This window comes from Petromyzon marinus, chromosome 18 (genome assembly GCF_048934315.1).
Source record: "Petromyzon marinus isolate PM22_M1 ecotype Great Lakes invasive population chromosome 18, UKy_Petmar_22M1.pri1.0, whole genome shotgun sequence".
Lineage (NCBI taxonomy): Eukaryota > Metazoa > Chordata > Hyperoartia > Petromyzontiformes > Petromyzontidae > Petromyzon > Petromyzon marinus.
The window spans coordinates 6,562,359-6,578,083 of record NC_133684.1 but is presented as its reverse complement, the minus strand read 5'-3'; the positions used below and the strand labels follow the sequence as shown (position 1 = coordinate 6,578,083).

Sequence of the window (15,725 nt, the reverse complement as noted above, 5' to 3'; positions counted from 1 at the left end):
CAAACGAGAGTTACAAATTTGATTGAGCGGGGGTCAAGTGAAGACCGCCGGCAAACGCTGCCCTTGAGTTTCCCCCCCCCACCCCGAGGTTCCAAATCAAAGCCTCATCGAGGTGGCCCACGACTGCTCCACACGGCTCCGTTCTGCCAAGAAAACCGTGGTGGCTCCATCATCGTCATCATCATCGTCATCCGCTTCAGAACCGCGAGCAACCGTTGCGGCACGCCCCATCCACAAGCGGGACATTCAAGATGACGACCAGCAGTGCAGCGACTTCGGCCGCCCGGAACCGCGCCACAGAACGATATTGCGAACAACTGCATCGTTCTATGGCCCCTCTCCGGCGGACTGGACAGTGTTAGACGCACTACTCCCCCCCAAGCTATCGTACGGCTCAAACTTAAACCTGCCATGTGCCTGAGGAAGACGTTGAGAAGTTAAAATGTTTACGCGTGTCTATCGAGCCGCGCTTGGAACTAATTGCTACTGCGGTTTTTTATTTAACAGGTGAGTCCCCACTGAGCCATAAAGCGCTTTTTCAGAAGGGGCCTGGCCACAAAGGATAGCTCAACGAAGCGGCTTATCATGTGGAAATTTATATCACCCGAATATTGTAATCACACGTTTCTAAATGTGGCGGAAAAAACGGAGGACCCGGAGAAAAATCCACACGACCACAGGGATAACATGCAAACTCTAAATATACAGCAGCCGTCAGGGTAAGAATCAAACCCACGACCTCCTGTATACCAGGCAAGGTGTTAACATCTCGCCAATGTGACGGTTCCCAGCGACTGCCTGGAAGCAACGTGGCTGGCAGGCCACGGTTTGGCCTCCCCCTGTTCGCTGTATTCTCCAAATAATTAGACGCCCCAAAATGTTGGACGCACACCCTAAAAAACGTATGCGCCGTGTCAGTATAGTAATACAAGTCTGGGTCAAACAAAAACACACCTACTGGATCATATAGCGCACCCCCAAATTGTCCTTTAAAAATACGGAGATTTAAATGGGAGGGAATAAAATATGGTAATTAGAACGATACAACAGATGATGTTGTGTCCTTTGGCCCTTCCACCATAAAGTGATAAAAGAGTGTTTATATGGGTGAAGTGGCTTGGTGGTTCAAAGGTCAGACCACTGAGCCACCACACCCGAGCTCCTAGGTTCACATCTGGGTTTCAACCACCTGTGATTAAACCGGGCTCTCGTGTGAAGTTTGTTGATCTCATCGCAGTCACTAATGACTTACATAGTGACCCATATTGTCACACAAGAGACCCATAATACTTACACAGTGGGGACCATAGAACTCACACAGAGACCCAGGGGCTCGCAAAGACTGAGTCGTGATAAAGAGGAGCTCCAAGCGTAATGAGATGACGATCTCAGCTCGGTCACCCGATGACTGCACACACAAACAATCACCACATTAGATTTGGTGGATCACTTAATTTGTCTTCCTTTCCTGACACTTAAAAATGTCCAGTGGACTGACCTACGACGGACATTGACCGATGACGAACATTCTTTGCAGGGCAAATGAAAGGTTTTGCACCAAGTGTCGATAAACAGGGCGAGCTCAAGTTGCTCAGAAGTAGTTTCATGACATCAACTTCCCTAAATGCAGAGTTCATAATCCAAGATGCAAATGCCAAGTGGAGTCCCTCGAAGACACGACACGATATCGCAAATTGGCATGCAAATTAGGGCCGGGGAGAACACGTGACGAGTGAAAACAACTGCATTTAGACTTTACAATGGCACACTCATTCTATGGTTCCATTCCTGCCTAAAAATAGCAGTGGGCCGCTTCGAGTTGGTGACACGACACTCCTGCCCCCCCCCACCACCACCACGCGTGCACATCTACCGGATTATAAGACGCACACCCTACCCCAACTTTCATTGTAAAATACAGGGAATTAAAGTGCACCTCATAATCTGGAGGAAAATATAAACAAAACAATTATCATATATATACTTTGTACATACATAAACAAAACTACTGTACACGCATAAGCACAAGATACATACACATCCACAGCTACAAAAAAGTTTCCCCGTGCAGCCTTTGTAGACTGTTGGGGCAAGTGCTGTAGGCGAGCACCTATCAAGGCCAGCAGGGTGCATGAGAAGGCAGGAGTGGTCATAATAATCTCGCTCATCAGCACTTTGCACGGGCGTAGGGAGGCCTTAATCCAGCAGTGGATTGACAAAGGGGCTGTACACATACGACGTGTATGTATCCCTCTCTTAGCCCCACTATCTCGGTGGCTGTGAGATGTTAACTCCCTCGCCTGGTATACAGGAGGTCGTGGGCTCGATCCCGACCCTGACACCTGCTATATATTTGGAGTGTGCGGTGTCTCTCTCCTCTCTCTCTCCCCGTGGTTACGTGCATTTTTCCCCAGGTTCTCCGGTTTTTCCCTCCACATTTATAATTATCAATGGTGCATTTACAGTTTTTGGCTGCTATCAATGTCCACATAAGCCACTTAGTTGAGCTATCATTTGTGGCCAGGTCGCTTCTAAAACAGAGTTATATAGCTCAGTGGGCCTTACCTGGTAAAATAATAACAAAATGTTTGTTTTATAGTTTTTTTGTACTGGAGATCTGTAAAAAAAGAGCTTAATAGCTCATCGAATTTCTCCATAAATAAAGATTCTGAATTCTGATACATGCAGCAATGATGACGTCATCTCAACATGTATTAATGTACGCCTTGAAATAAGGCGCGATGTTTAACTTATTTTGCACTGTGCGTAGACATGTTTGCACATAAAGTATGCTGGAAATTTCCAAATGTGCTCATTCGACCCCGTTCCCTCTTCCGCATGGCCTGTTGAGGTACGTATTTAGAAACCCTGCGTTTAGAGTATCATTTATGGCCAGGTCACTTCTGAAGAAAGCTATACAGCTCAGTGGGCCTTATCTAGTAAATTAAAAAGCTTCGTTTAGTTTAGGTCACGAGTGGCTTGTTGGAAGAAAAAAAAATGTCTTTAAGTTCCGGAAGCTAAAAGAATGCACCTTGCACGAAACACCACATCTAACCCTGCGACTCTGTCAGTAGCTTGAGATGCGGCTGCATTTCAGACACCATACACATCTAAATTGCTGTTGTCAATACGAAGTTCACCATCGACAGCCATGGTCAGTCCACTGCTGGACGAAGGCCTCCCACCCCCCCCCCCCCAAAAAAAAAATCCGCGACCGCCTTTCGTGAGCGACCCCCACGAGAATCGGCCACACGCACAGGAACCGATTTCATCGGACGCATTCCATTTCTTGCCCCCACCGCCCTACCGCGACCACCGCAACCACAGCCACAACCAGCTGAGACAAAGCCGCATGTATTTCGTGAGACTACAAAATAAAAAATAATCTGCCTCGGAGACCTTCACTCGACAAGGGGGCAAACACGGGCAGGAACAATCCATCTCCCTGGGTACCGCGTCCACACACCCCGACTTTTGAATCCGTCACTGCGCTCGGGGCTAGAAAATTGAGCTCGGTGTCACGAGCGGACAATTACGAGTGCGCCTACCCCCCAGGGGAAGGGGGGGCCTAATGGCACACAATTGAATGACCCACATAGCATCTGCAGCACACGGCGTCAATGTTGATCGAGTTTATTTACGGTGGCAGCGTTCGCCCCCCGCCCCCCGTCGTTGGGCATCCGAATCCAGATTCGTTGTGATTGCAGTTGTGTGAACCGCTGTGCCAACTCTCAATGCACACACACACACAGACGAGCAGCCGCCGCCATGGTCCATCAATTGCTGGATGACGGCCTCACCACGCCGGGGACATCACTCACGATCCAGCGATGCTGCGATGTCACACCTTAAGACGAGCCGATTTTATCGCTCCATCTCCGCGATTCCCGTATCCCCCCCCCCCCCTCCAAAACAAGTTCTTTCCATCGACTGCCGCTCAGTCATTAGTTTCGCCCATTGGCCATCGTCTCGTCAAGGAGCACAAACCATCACCACGCGAACTCCGATCGTCCTCAGAGGGCTTCTCTCTGCTGGGCCATCAAACAAAGACGGTGGGGGTCACGGCATCGCGTAATTGCAGATGCGCTTCCGCGGCTGTCTGGAATGCTCTTTCTTGCGATTTTAGCAAGCCACTGTAGCTACAGTGAGAAAAAAAAGTAATTCATCCCCTGCTAATTTTGTACGTTTGCCCACTGACAAAGAAATGATCAGTCTATCATTTTAATGGTAGGTTTATTTGAACAGAGACAGAATAACAACAAGAAAATCCAGAAAAACGCATGTCAAAAATGTTATGAATTGATTTGCATTTTGAATAGGGAAATAAGTACTTGGCCCCTCTGCAAAACATGACTTAGTACTTGGTGGCAAAACCCTTGTTGGCAATCACAGAGGTCAGACGTTTCTTGTAGTTGGCCACCAGGTTTTCACACATCTCAAGAGGGATTTTGTCCCACTCCTCTTTGCAGATCTTCTCCAAGTCATTAAGGTTTCGAGGCTGACGTTTGGCAACTCGAACCTTCAGCTCCCTCTACAGATTTTCTATGGGATTAAGGTCTGGAGACTGGCTAGGCCACTCCAGGACCTTAATGTGTTTCTTCTTGAGCCACTCCTTTGTTGCCTTGGCCGTGTGTTTTGGGTCATTGTCATGCTGGAATACCCATCCACAACCCATTTTCAATGCCCTGGCTGAGAGAAGGAGGTTCTCACTCAAGATTTGACGGTACATGGCCCCGTCCATCGTCCCTTTGATGCGGTGAAGTTGTCCTGTTCCCTTAGCAGAAAAACACCCCCAAAGCATAATGTTTCCACCTCCATGTTTTACGGTGGGGATGGTGTTCTTGGGGTCATAGGCAGCATTCCTCCTCCTCCTCCAAACACGGCGAGTTGAGTTGATGCCAAAGAGCTCCATTTTGGTCTCATCTGACCACAACACTTTCACCCAGTTGTCCTCTGAATCATTCAGATGTTCATTGGCAAACGTCAGACGGGCATGTATATGTGCTTTCTTGAGCAGGGGGACCTTGCGGGCGCTGCAGGATTTCAGTCCTTCACGGCGTAGTGTGTTACCAATTGTTTTCTTGGTGACTATGGTCCCAGCTGCCTTGAAATCATTGACAAGATCCTCCCGTGTAGTTCTGGGCTGATTCCTCACCGTTCTCATGATCATTGCAACTCCACGAGGTGAGATCTTACATGGAGCCCCAGGCCGAGGGAGATTGACAGTTCTTGTGTTTCTTCCATTTGCAAATAATCGCACCAACTGTTGTCACCTTCTCACCAAGCTGCTTGGCAATGGTCTTGTAGCCCATTCCAGCCTTGTGTAGGTCTACAATCTTGTCCCTGGCATCCTTGGAGAGCTCTTTGGTCTTGGCCATGGTGGAGAGTTTGGAATCTGATTGATTGATTGGTTCTGTGGACAGGTGTCTTTTATACAGATGTAGAGTAGGAGTTAGTGACGTTATGTCACGCTCGCCCTCTGGTACGATGACGTCACAGATGGTGACGTCATGCACAGGGGGCGGGATGGTGACATCATGTCCCCCTGGGGGATTTAAGCTGGATCCCGTCACGGGTTCAGGGTCGTCTGGAGAGTCCGAGAACGTGAAGGGTGAAAGTCGGGACCCAGGGTAGGGGGAAATTAGCACCAGGCTAGGGTAGCCTGTGGGTGTGCTAGGGACCTCCCCAGTACCCTTCTCCCGGTGGAGCGATGGGACCCCGGGGTAGGGGGAAATTGGCACCAGGCTAGGGTAGCCTGCGGGTGTGCTAGGGAATCCCCAGTACCCTTCCCCTGGGGTGTGGAGTGTAGGCAGTGAGTGTGCAGTACACGGAGTCGTGTGCGAAGAGAGGTCTTTAATAAAACTGGCATAAGGCCTTAATAAAACGTGGCGTGAGCCCCTACACGAAGATCTGCCTCCGAGTCATCATTCACGCCTCAACAACTGGCGTCAGAAGTGGACGTTTTCAAGGCGATGCTCTTGAAAAAGCGGAACCCACCTGTTGCGTCTTCCAACGACGCAGAGGCGGCGACCCGGGACCGGACGACCCCGGGCTCCGTGGCCCCGGTTATTGCGGCCACGGCTGGTGTGTCTATAGCACCAGTGGAGGACATCGGGCGCGCTGGGGAGACGGCCGCCATTACAGGTCCTCCAGCGACCACGTGGCAGGCCGCCGCCATCTTGGCCATCGCGGCAGAGAAGCGGTCGGGAGCGGCCATTTTGGAGGTGCCACATGGTGAGCAGCCTGCTGCTGAAGCAGCTGTGGCATGGGAAGGAGCCGCGAGGAGAGGACGCCATCGTCGCTGCGGGGGGCTGGCAGAGGAGGCCCGGAGTGCATGCGGGGGCCGCGGTGGGGCCGCCATTTCGGCGGCTGGCCGGGACGCTGTTCCCGCCAAAACGCCATTCCCGCCGACATCAACACCTGTGGAGGCGGAGCTCCACACGTTCGAGTGGTGCCCCAACTTCTGCTCGAGCGCGGATGGCGGCTGCAGTCACAAGAGGAGTCCGTGGTCGGCGTGTAAGATTCTTCGGGGCATCCCAGCGCTCCACCCTGCCATCCTCCGCTCGTCACAGCTTGTCAGACGAGGCATAACGCGACACACACCGGCCCCTGTTGACACATCATCCATCTTGCGTGCGCCGGGTTGAGAGTTAATGTTGTTTTTTTATTCGTTTCCCGCCTGGATGCGGGGCGTCCAATTGCTCTTAATAACTTGCGTCTGTCCGTGGCGTTCGTGGTGTTCATGTCGGATGTCCGCGTGTTTCATTATTGGTTCACTACGGCGTCGGGATTGTTATCTTAAGGAGCCAGTTAATGATTGATTCGGCTAGGTGGGGGTCTCGGGCTCCGTTCAGTGGATTGCCGGGTTAATGATTTGTTGACACTTTGTTGGTTGCCATTGCGGAGTTGCGATTATTTTGAGTATACAGTATGGAGCTTCGCTTGTGAGTGTTGTCAACGTGTGACTGGAAAGCTTCATCATTGTTAATGTATAGCTGTGCTGTGATTGTTAACAGTGTAAAGACTGCATATACTGTATTACCCCATTCAGCGATTATTTGGCGTTTTGTGTATTAAATTTTTTTTGCTCCTCAAATTGGAATGCCTGAGTCCCATGGTAAATGTTGAGGGGGATTTTTAAATGCAAGGTTCAAATTGCATGTGTTGTGAGGGTGTGAGATTGTGATTGTGCAGGGGATGATTGCCTTGGGTTGTGGCTCTGCCGTCATTGGTATGGAGCATTTAAATTGAGATGGCGACATGGTGCTGGTGTTTGGAATTGTGGTTGCTGGCTGTCAAATTTCTTGGGGCGCAGATCCTGACCATGAGGGTCCAGGGGGTGTTGCGTGCCAAACATGTCAGTTGTGGTCCCGTCATGCTATGGCTGACGGCTTGACCTGGCGGCCCGGAGGTTGAGACCCTCCGTGGTGCGTCTGGAGCTGTAGGCTCGCCCTGCCAGCCTGGAGATCGAGACACTCCGAGGCGCGTTGCAACAGAGGGCTGGTGATTCGTGGTGCTCGGGCATTGTTGTCCGGTTGCGTTGAGACTGTATCCCTCTGTTGTTAGGGTGCATGTTGTGCAGTAAGTGAGCGCTAGGCGGTTCTTCCGTCTTCGCTCTTTCACCATCTAGTGGATGCAACGGTGGATGGGGGTCGGGGAACCCTGCCACCCGTGTTGTGGGTGAAGGTGAACGTACAGTGGTACCCCGGAGATCAAACTTGATTCTTTCCAGACGGCCATTCCAGCACCGATTTGTTCCAACACAAATTTGTTTGGGTTCTGGTGCATTCCATCTCCGAGGTTCTACTGTATTTGGGTTCATCGCGGCGTTGGTTGTGCATCCAACGTGTCTGAATTTGTTATTTTTTCTTCTCCTCTCTCGCGCCGGCCGGAATCCCCTCATCTCCACTACTCAGGGGCCAGGTGTCTGTTGTGTCCGCCGAGCCGAGCCGCACGAGTTGTGATGGCGCGAGCGATGCCGTGCCTTTGTGTGCGCCTGCAGAAGCCCCGCCAGTAATTCCACCAGCGGTGCCTCACCTGGCGGGTTGGCCGGCGGACTGGACACCTGCCAGCACGCCGCCGATTCTGACGCCGACGCGGCACGGAAGAGCCGGCCAGCGTCACGCACATGCTCGCGGGGCGTGCGGATACGGTGACGGCCAGTGGGGCCGTTTCTTCGTCCCCTGCCTTCGGACACGTTCCGGTGTCCCCTGTGGGGAGTTGTCTTCCCATTCGGGTTGCCGGGCTCTGCTCTCATAATGGTTGCAGCCATTATGAGTCCGGGAACGTGAAGGGTGAAAGTCGGGACTCAGGGTAGGGGGAAATTGGCACCAGACTAGGGTAGCCTGTGGGTGTGCTAGGGACCTCCCCAGTACCTTTCCCCCAGTGGAGCGATGGGACCCCGGGGTAGGGGGAAATTGGCACCAGGCTAGCGTAACCTGCGGGTGCTAGGGAATCCCCAGTACCTTTCCCCTGGGGTGTGGAGTGTAGGCAGTGAGTGTGCAGTACACGGAGTCGTGTGCGAAGAGAGGTCTTTAATAAAACATCTGACGTGAGCCCTTAATAAAACGTGGCATGAGCCCCTACACGAAGATCTGCCTCCGAGTCATCATTTACGCCTCAACACAGGTAACAAGTTGAGATTAGGAGCACTCCCTTTAAGAGTGTGCTCCTAATCTCAGCTCGTTACTTGTATAAAAGACACTTGGGAGCCAGAAATCTTTCTGATTGAGAGAGGGTCAAATACTTATTTCCCTCAGTAAAATGCAAATCAATTTATAACATTTTTGATATGCGTTTTTCTGGATTTTCTTGTTGTTATTCTGTCTCTCACTGTTCAAATAAACCTACCATTAAAATTATAGACTGATTATTTCTTTGTCAGTGGGCAAACGTACAAAATCAGAAGGGGATCAAATACTTTTTTCCCTCACTGCATGTACTTTTAAATCATTTAGATTGAAAACGCTTTTCTTTAGACCTGCTTTTTGTGTTTAGTTTGTTGTCATTCCACCGCACCTCCCATTAGCAGGGTTGGCTACATACGGTGCCACAGAAGTTCAACGTACATCATCCCTCACCACTGTGGTGTGTTTTTCTAAAAAGCAAATATGACCTCTAGCGATGTACACGTGTTCCCTGTTTCATGCTTTCTCATCTCCTTCATAATCTCTCCACCCACACGACGACAAAGTTGCACAAACACACACGTACCGTACTCGCACGTATACAACCTCGGAAGAAAGAAAAAACCTCGCACCCACCTCAAGCACACATTAACACACACAAAAACATAACAAAAATCCCCCACGTACAGCCTTAACAGACTGTCGTGGCAGTCCCCGCCGCCAAGTACTCATTGAAGGCTGGGGTGACCTCGGACAGGGGGACTAGCACTGGGACTGGTCGACGTGAATCTGGGTGGTGGGGAAACACGGGAGGAGAGGAGACACACAGCGGAGATAGCCTTGTACGATATATGACTCCACTGATGAGACCATTTATGTTGAAACCGGCACAAGGTTTTTGCTTGGGCGCTGCGTTGGCGAGATGTTAACTACCTCGCCTGGTGCACAGGATGTCGTGGGTTCGATCCCCGACACCGACGCCTGTATATTTGAAGTTTGCGGTGTTTCTCTCCCCGTGGCCGTATGGATTTTTCTCAGGCTCCTCTGGTTTGTCCCTCTACATTTAGAATCAACGTGCGTTTAGAGTAGTTGGCTGCTATACATTTACACATAAGCCACTTCGCTGAGCTATCAATTGTGGCCAAATCGCTTCCGAAAAAGAGCTACATAGCGCAGTGGGCCTTACCTGGTAAAATAGAATTTGTTCAGTTTAGTTTCTAGAGAGTCAATACTTCTGAAGTTATTTGTTTCCATAATGAGAGCTGTGGAGTCGATGGGTTGCGTTAGGAATATCGTGATGTTTTATGTGGACAGGTATATGAAAGGGGGGAGGGCGTATCATCGGCTTATCAATTTGGTTAATGAAATTCTCAACAACGAAGCCGATTATCATGTCGAGTGACGACGTCCGACATTACAATTTGTACAGCGTGCGAGCAAGTAGGTGTGGCGCTCGCTAACAGCACTTGCTCGCTAACAGCACATGCCCCAACAGCAGCCGGTGTTGGCTACATGGAGGGGCGGGGGGGGCTTTTGCTTTTGTATGAGGCTGTATTGAGAGTGTGAGAGAGTGCGAGTCTAGTCCCCTATAGCTCTGGATTTACCCAACAGAAACGCAGCAGTGAACCCTACGTAGCTGGATTAAGTTTCACACCTGCATGCCCTGTGTTTGGGGAAGGAATGGGAGAAGTGTCAACAACGTTATTTGAAAAGTTATGCGATTTCTGTTGTGCCGTGACGGTCTTCGTCAGGTGCTACTCGCTAACAGCACTTGCCCCCAAACAGTCTGTCAAGGCTGCATCACGCTCTTTTCAGACGCACTTCTGCAGCCGTCTGGAACACTCTTCCCGCCGACATTAGGAAGCTACTGGGAGCTATGCACTTTAAAATAATCTAGATTGACAAACGCATTTCTTTAGAAGTTCTTTTTTTTCGTTTAGGTTGCCGTCCTTCCCCCGCACCTCCGATTACCAGGGTTCAACATACATAAGTGATACGAGACAGACAGACGCCGGTCTATGCAAGCTGTTGGGACGAGCGATGTTAGCGAGCACCTATGAAAAAGCCGACACGGCACACGAGCTGGGGAGTGGTGCATGTTCAGCACCACGCCCCGGCCACCTTTGTCTCTCCCGTACACACTGATGTTTACACACTGCATATATTGCTAATTTAAGGCCGAGTCGATCTAGGGGAAGCTCGGACTTCGGGGAAGCCAGGATTTAGTGAATCGCCACCGACGTTAGCCGTGGCCGGGAATCGAACTCGGTTTGCCGGGCTTCGTAACTTCTGTGCATCACCCACTGCACTGCCATACGAACTGCCACATACAAGTGACGCGTGGTATAACGTCGTCAGGTGTCACAGTGGTGAACACAGCTGGCGCATATGCTGGTCATCTCAGTCGACCCATACCACCTGGGTCTGTCTCATAACCTGCTGCCGAGCTTTCGACACCTCACGTGCACCTAGCCTGGCAAGTCAGATGCGAATGATAAGCTCGTGGCACTTTTTGAAAGTCCATTGCGGCAACCGATACGACCCACGACACCTCCGCAGAGCGCGAGGCTAATTTTGGCTGTTGGTTTGTTTGAGTTTTTTTCTTATCGGATCTGCTCGTTGCTCGGAGCTTCCCCAATTAAAAAAAAAGGCCAAAGGGTCGGCAATTTAAAGAAACAGTCACAAGACAAACACAAAGATTGGGGCCGCCCCGTATGTTGGTGAACTTCTTTCGTAACGTGCGTAGCCTATCTACCGTGGCTAATGGGAGGTGCGGGTGAAGGACAACAAACTAATACACAAAAACTATTCTAAATAAATTATTGTTCAATCTGGATGCGTTTAAAGCGCAAAGCTCCAGTGACTTCGTAACATCGGCAGGAGGAGCGTTCCAGACGGCTTGCAGAAGCGCATCTTAAAGCGCCTTGGCAGACTTTTGGAGCAAGTGCCGTTAGCGAGTAGCACCTACGAAGGTCGGCACGGCACACGAGGTGGGCGACTAGCACCACGCCCGGCAGCCTTTGTCTCCCTAGTGCCGATGTCGTAAACACACCGCACCAGGTACTCATTTAAGGCAGAGTCGACCGAGGGGAGGCCCAGAACCAGTTCAGATAATCGTCACTGGTGTTAGCCGTGAGCGGGAATCAAAAAACGGGTCGCCGGGTTCGCATTGCAGTGCGATAGCCGCTGCGCCACTGCTCCCCACGGACACAGACACGCGCGCGCACACAATGGGAGAGAGAGAGAGAACCCCTAAAGCGAACAACTCTATTCCAACTCGATCGCGTGGCGTTGCAAATCACCCCACCACGCGCCGCACAGCGGACCAAGGGACATCGCACAGCGGACCAAGGGACACGGCGCGCATGCCCGTGGCACGGATTCGAATCTGGAGTTCGCTGCGTCGGTGGAGGGTGGGACACGTGGGGGTGAGTGGGGTGGGACACGTGGGGGTGAGTGGTGTGTGTGTGTGTGTGCTACGAACCCGACTACCCGGAGCTCCATTCCCGGCCACGACTATCATCAGGTGACAATTGACGTCTGAACCGGTCGTGAGCGTCCCCTAGGTCGACTCGGCCGAAACATTAATACCTGGTGCAGTGTGTGAACACGCGCGCTGGTTGAGGAGACAAAGGCGGCCAGGCGTACCCCCCTTCACAAGTACCACATCGTGCGCCGTTACAAGCCTGAAAATAGATGCTCCCTCGCCGTACAGTAGTTGCAAAAAAAAGGCTGTATGGGTGATCGTTATCAGTCTGTTTTGTGTGGCGGGTTAGTGTGGTTGTGTGCGTGCGTGCGATTTCAGGTGTGCTGAGCAGGTGAGCGGTTACAGTGTGTGTGGTGGGGAGCTGTGATAAAGAGTGCGTGAGTGGAAAGTGCGATTGGTGTGTTCGTGGTTGTAGGCGAGTTTAACACGTAGGCTTTCGCAACCAATGTCATCCATAGTATAGGTTTTTTTTTGGGTTAGATCGCGTACATATATTCATTTGTCGTTAAATCCACCATCACCCGAGACAGCCAATTAGTAAGGTTTGTCACGTACACAGAACGTGCCAATTCGTTGCTAGGACAGCTACACCGGTGTGTTGGAGAGCAAAGCCACAACATTTACAATCTGAGATGGTTGTAGGTGGACGGTGTAAGGTGGACGAGTGGGTAAGCGGTTTTGAATGCGGCTGGGTGGTTGCATGGCTCGGTAAATAGGATGCGTGTTTAACGCATTGGTGGATGAGTGAGTGAGTGGGTAGGTGGGTGCCTTGATGGATGGCGAAGCGGTTTTGTGTTGGCATGTGGCCGAGTGTGTGGGTAGGTGATTAGGCGAGTCGGTAGGTGATTAGGTGAATTGAGTGGATGGCCCATTTGAGAGATAGTTGATGCGGTCGACGATTTTGATAGGCGGGTTGCGAGTGAGTAGGCAGACGATGAGGTGAGCGGTTAGCTGGTATGGCGAGGGGATATCCCGGCAGGTGGAGCTACAGGTGGACATAAAGGTGAGCATACAGCTAATAAGGGAACCAATCTTGATTTGAAGCTTTCGTGACTGCAGGAATCCATACCCTTTGGTTTGTTATACCTACGTGACTTTACCGAAAGAAACCAAAAGCATAAGGGAACCATTCGCACAAAGTCGGAGCGATGTCGTCAGGACTCACGGTGCAGTTCTCCAAGTTGCATTATCCACTCTCTCCGCATGGCATCTCTGTGTGCTACGAAGAAGAGCCGTCATTGAAACGAGGCGTCGCCTATAATATATATTTTTTTAACGTCAGAGCCACTGCGCACGGTTTAGTTATTGACGAACGTGTTGAGTTTGTCGTCGATTGTTTTCCGTTAATTATTTGTTGTCAATCGTGTTTGGGGGCCACTGCCAGCAGCAGCAGCAGCGGCGGCGTCGACGTCGTCGCATCATTTCGCTTTCAACATCTGGCCGTGCCGTCACAGAGCGCGTCCGAGTTTGCGACCCACGCGGCTTCGCTCGCAGGGCGCAGAGCGTCGGCAGCCCACCACGCTCCCGTCCACCGCCACCAAATCCCCGCCGACTCTCACCTTTCTGCGTCTGCCACGTCGTGTAGAGAGACACCGACACGAAGGTCGCCAGGACCAGGAACGTTGCCACCGTTCCATTCCTGAGCCTCATGGCGTCGTCCCGCGCGGCATGTCCCCTCCTCTCGCCGCGTCCCCGAGCCGGGTTGAGAGAGGGGGTGTCCCTGAGCAGCGGCAGGAGGAGGAGGGCCTCTGGGAGCCCCGAGATTACTCACTGGGGGCCGCTGGGAAGCAAATGCGTTGGGGGAGGAGGGGGGAAGCCGAGTGCGGAGAGCGGCGCCGCGCCGGTGTTTTTGACCGCCGCGTCCGGTCTAACCGGTAACAGCCACCGTTCGCAGGATGAATGAATGGGTGGGTGAATATATGATGGGTCGGTGGGTAGGGGTTGGGTGGGTAGGGGGATGGTTGGATTGGTGTTTATGTGGATGGTTGGGTGGGTGGATGGTTGAGTGGTTGGTTGAGTGGGTGGGTGGTTGAGTGGGTGGGTGGTTGAGTGGGTGGGTGGATGGTTGAGTGTGTGGGTGAATGGATAAGTGGGTGGGTAGGTGGTTTGGTGGGTGGGTGTTTGTTTAGGTGGAAAAATGATTGAGTGGTTGGGTAGGTGGCTGGACAAATGGATGAATGGTGAGTGGTTGAGTGGATGGTAGTTAAAGTGAGTGGATGGGTGGTTAAGTCGTCGGTTGAGTGGACAGATTATTCCTCGTCTTGGTGAACTGGTCAACCGATGCCGATGATGATGATGGTGACAACGTGGATGATGATGAGGAGGCAGATGAGAATGGGTTGCTGTTGCTGCTGCTGTGTTGATCAGTCGCTGATAAAAATGTCAAGTCAAGGCTGCGTTCTGCTTACAGAGCGGTCGGGGAGATGACAGCGATTCGCGAGATAGTGATGGTGATGACGACAATGATGATGATGTTGGGGATGAGGCAGAGGTGAAAGAGGTTTAACAGCAGCGACAGCGCTACAGTCGCTTGTTCGCCGTCAGTCGCGGCCGCTCTGGAGCTGAATGAATGAAGCAGCAGCGGCTCGATTGTGGTGACGACGGTGGTGGTTGGTGGTGACTGTGGTGGCGATGGTGGTGGTGGTGGTGGTAGCGATGGTGGCGGCGATGGCGGTGGTGGCGGCGGTGAGCGCGCAGCTCGCACGCGTAAACAAGACGGCGAGACGCGAGGGAGCGGAGCGCGCGAGATAAGGAGGAAGAGACTGAGCGATGGGAGGGGAGAGAATGAGAGAGAATCCACGCGCGCGGCTCTCTCCCCCTCTCCCCTCCCTCTCCCCGCACAGCCCAGACTCCCTGTGTCCTCCCACCCTGTGTCCCTTCTCCCTCCCCCTCTCTTCATCTTCCCGCTATTCTCTCTCCCACTCTCCATCCTTCCTCTTCGCCCTTCCTACTGCCGTCATCCCTCCATGCTCCCTCTCTCCTTTTCTCCCCCCCCCCCTACCCCCCTTCCATTCTTCCCTCCCACTGTTATCCTTCAATCCCTCCATCGTTCTCCACTGCCTCTTTCGTATCTCCCTCTCTCCACACCTCTTCTCAAACTCGACCCCCACCCCCCCGTCCATCTCTCGTTCTCACTCGATCCTTTCATCCCACCAGCTCCCTCCTCGTCTCTCTGTCCCTACCATCATCATCCTCCATCTCTTGCTCCCTCCTTCCATCCTCCCTCGCCATCCTACTCCCTCCGCCGTCCCTCCTATTCGCTTTCATCCCTCCCTCTCTCCCTTCACTCCTTCATCCATCCTTCTTCCCCCTCTCACTCCATCCTTCACTCACTCGCACGCCCATCCTCCCTCGACCCACAAGCCTGATCCTTACACGTATGTACGCACACCACCGCACCCTAACCACCCCCATCACCCTCGTCATGTCGTCGCCCCCCTCCATCAGCACCCTCAAATCACCCCCCCCCCCCCGCCACCCCCAATGACCCCCAAGGCCCCCCACCAAACGTCGCCAGATGTTTTTTTTGCCGACGTCACAACATCAGCTCCGCGCACATCTGTGCTGAGACACGCCACGTGATCAGCAAGGATGCGAGAAGTCGCGCAAGG

The 15,725-nt window shown here is 52.2% G+C and overlaps 1 protein-coding gene across 1 annotated transcript in view; it reads right to left on the bottom strand.

Moving 5' to 3' along the window:
• LOC116943638 (alpha-1,3-mannosyl-glycoprotein 4-beta-N-acetylglucosaminyltransferase B-like) overlaps positions 1-14,920 on the bottom strand; it is a 125,808-nt gene extending 110,888 nt beyond the window's left edge. Inside the window, exon 1 of the mRNA XM_032956666.2 lies at positions 13,674-14,920. Within this exon, the coding sequence (XP_032812557.1) occupies positions 13,674-13,764 (91 nt within the window). The 5' untranslated portion in view covers positions 13,765-14,920. The remainder of the gene's footprint in view (positions 1-13,673) is intronic.
• Positions 14,921-15,725: the final 805 nt, after the last annotated feature.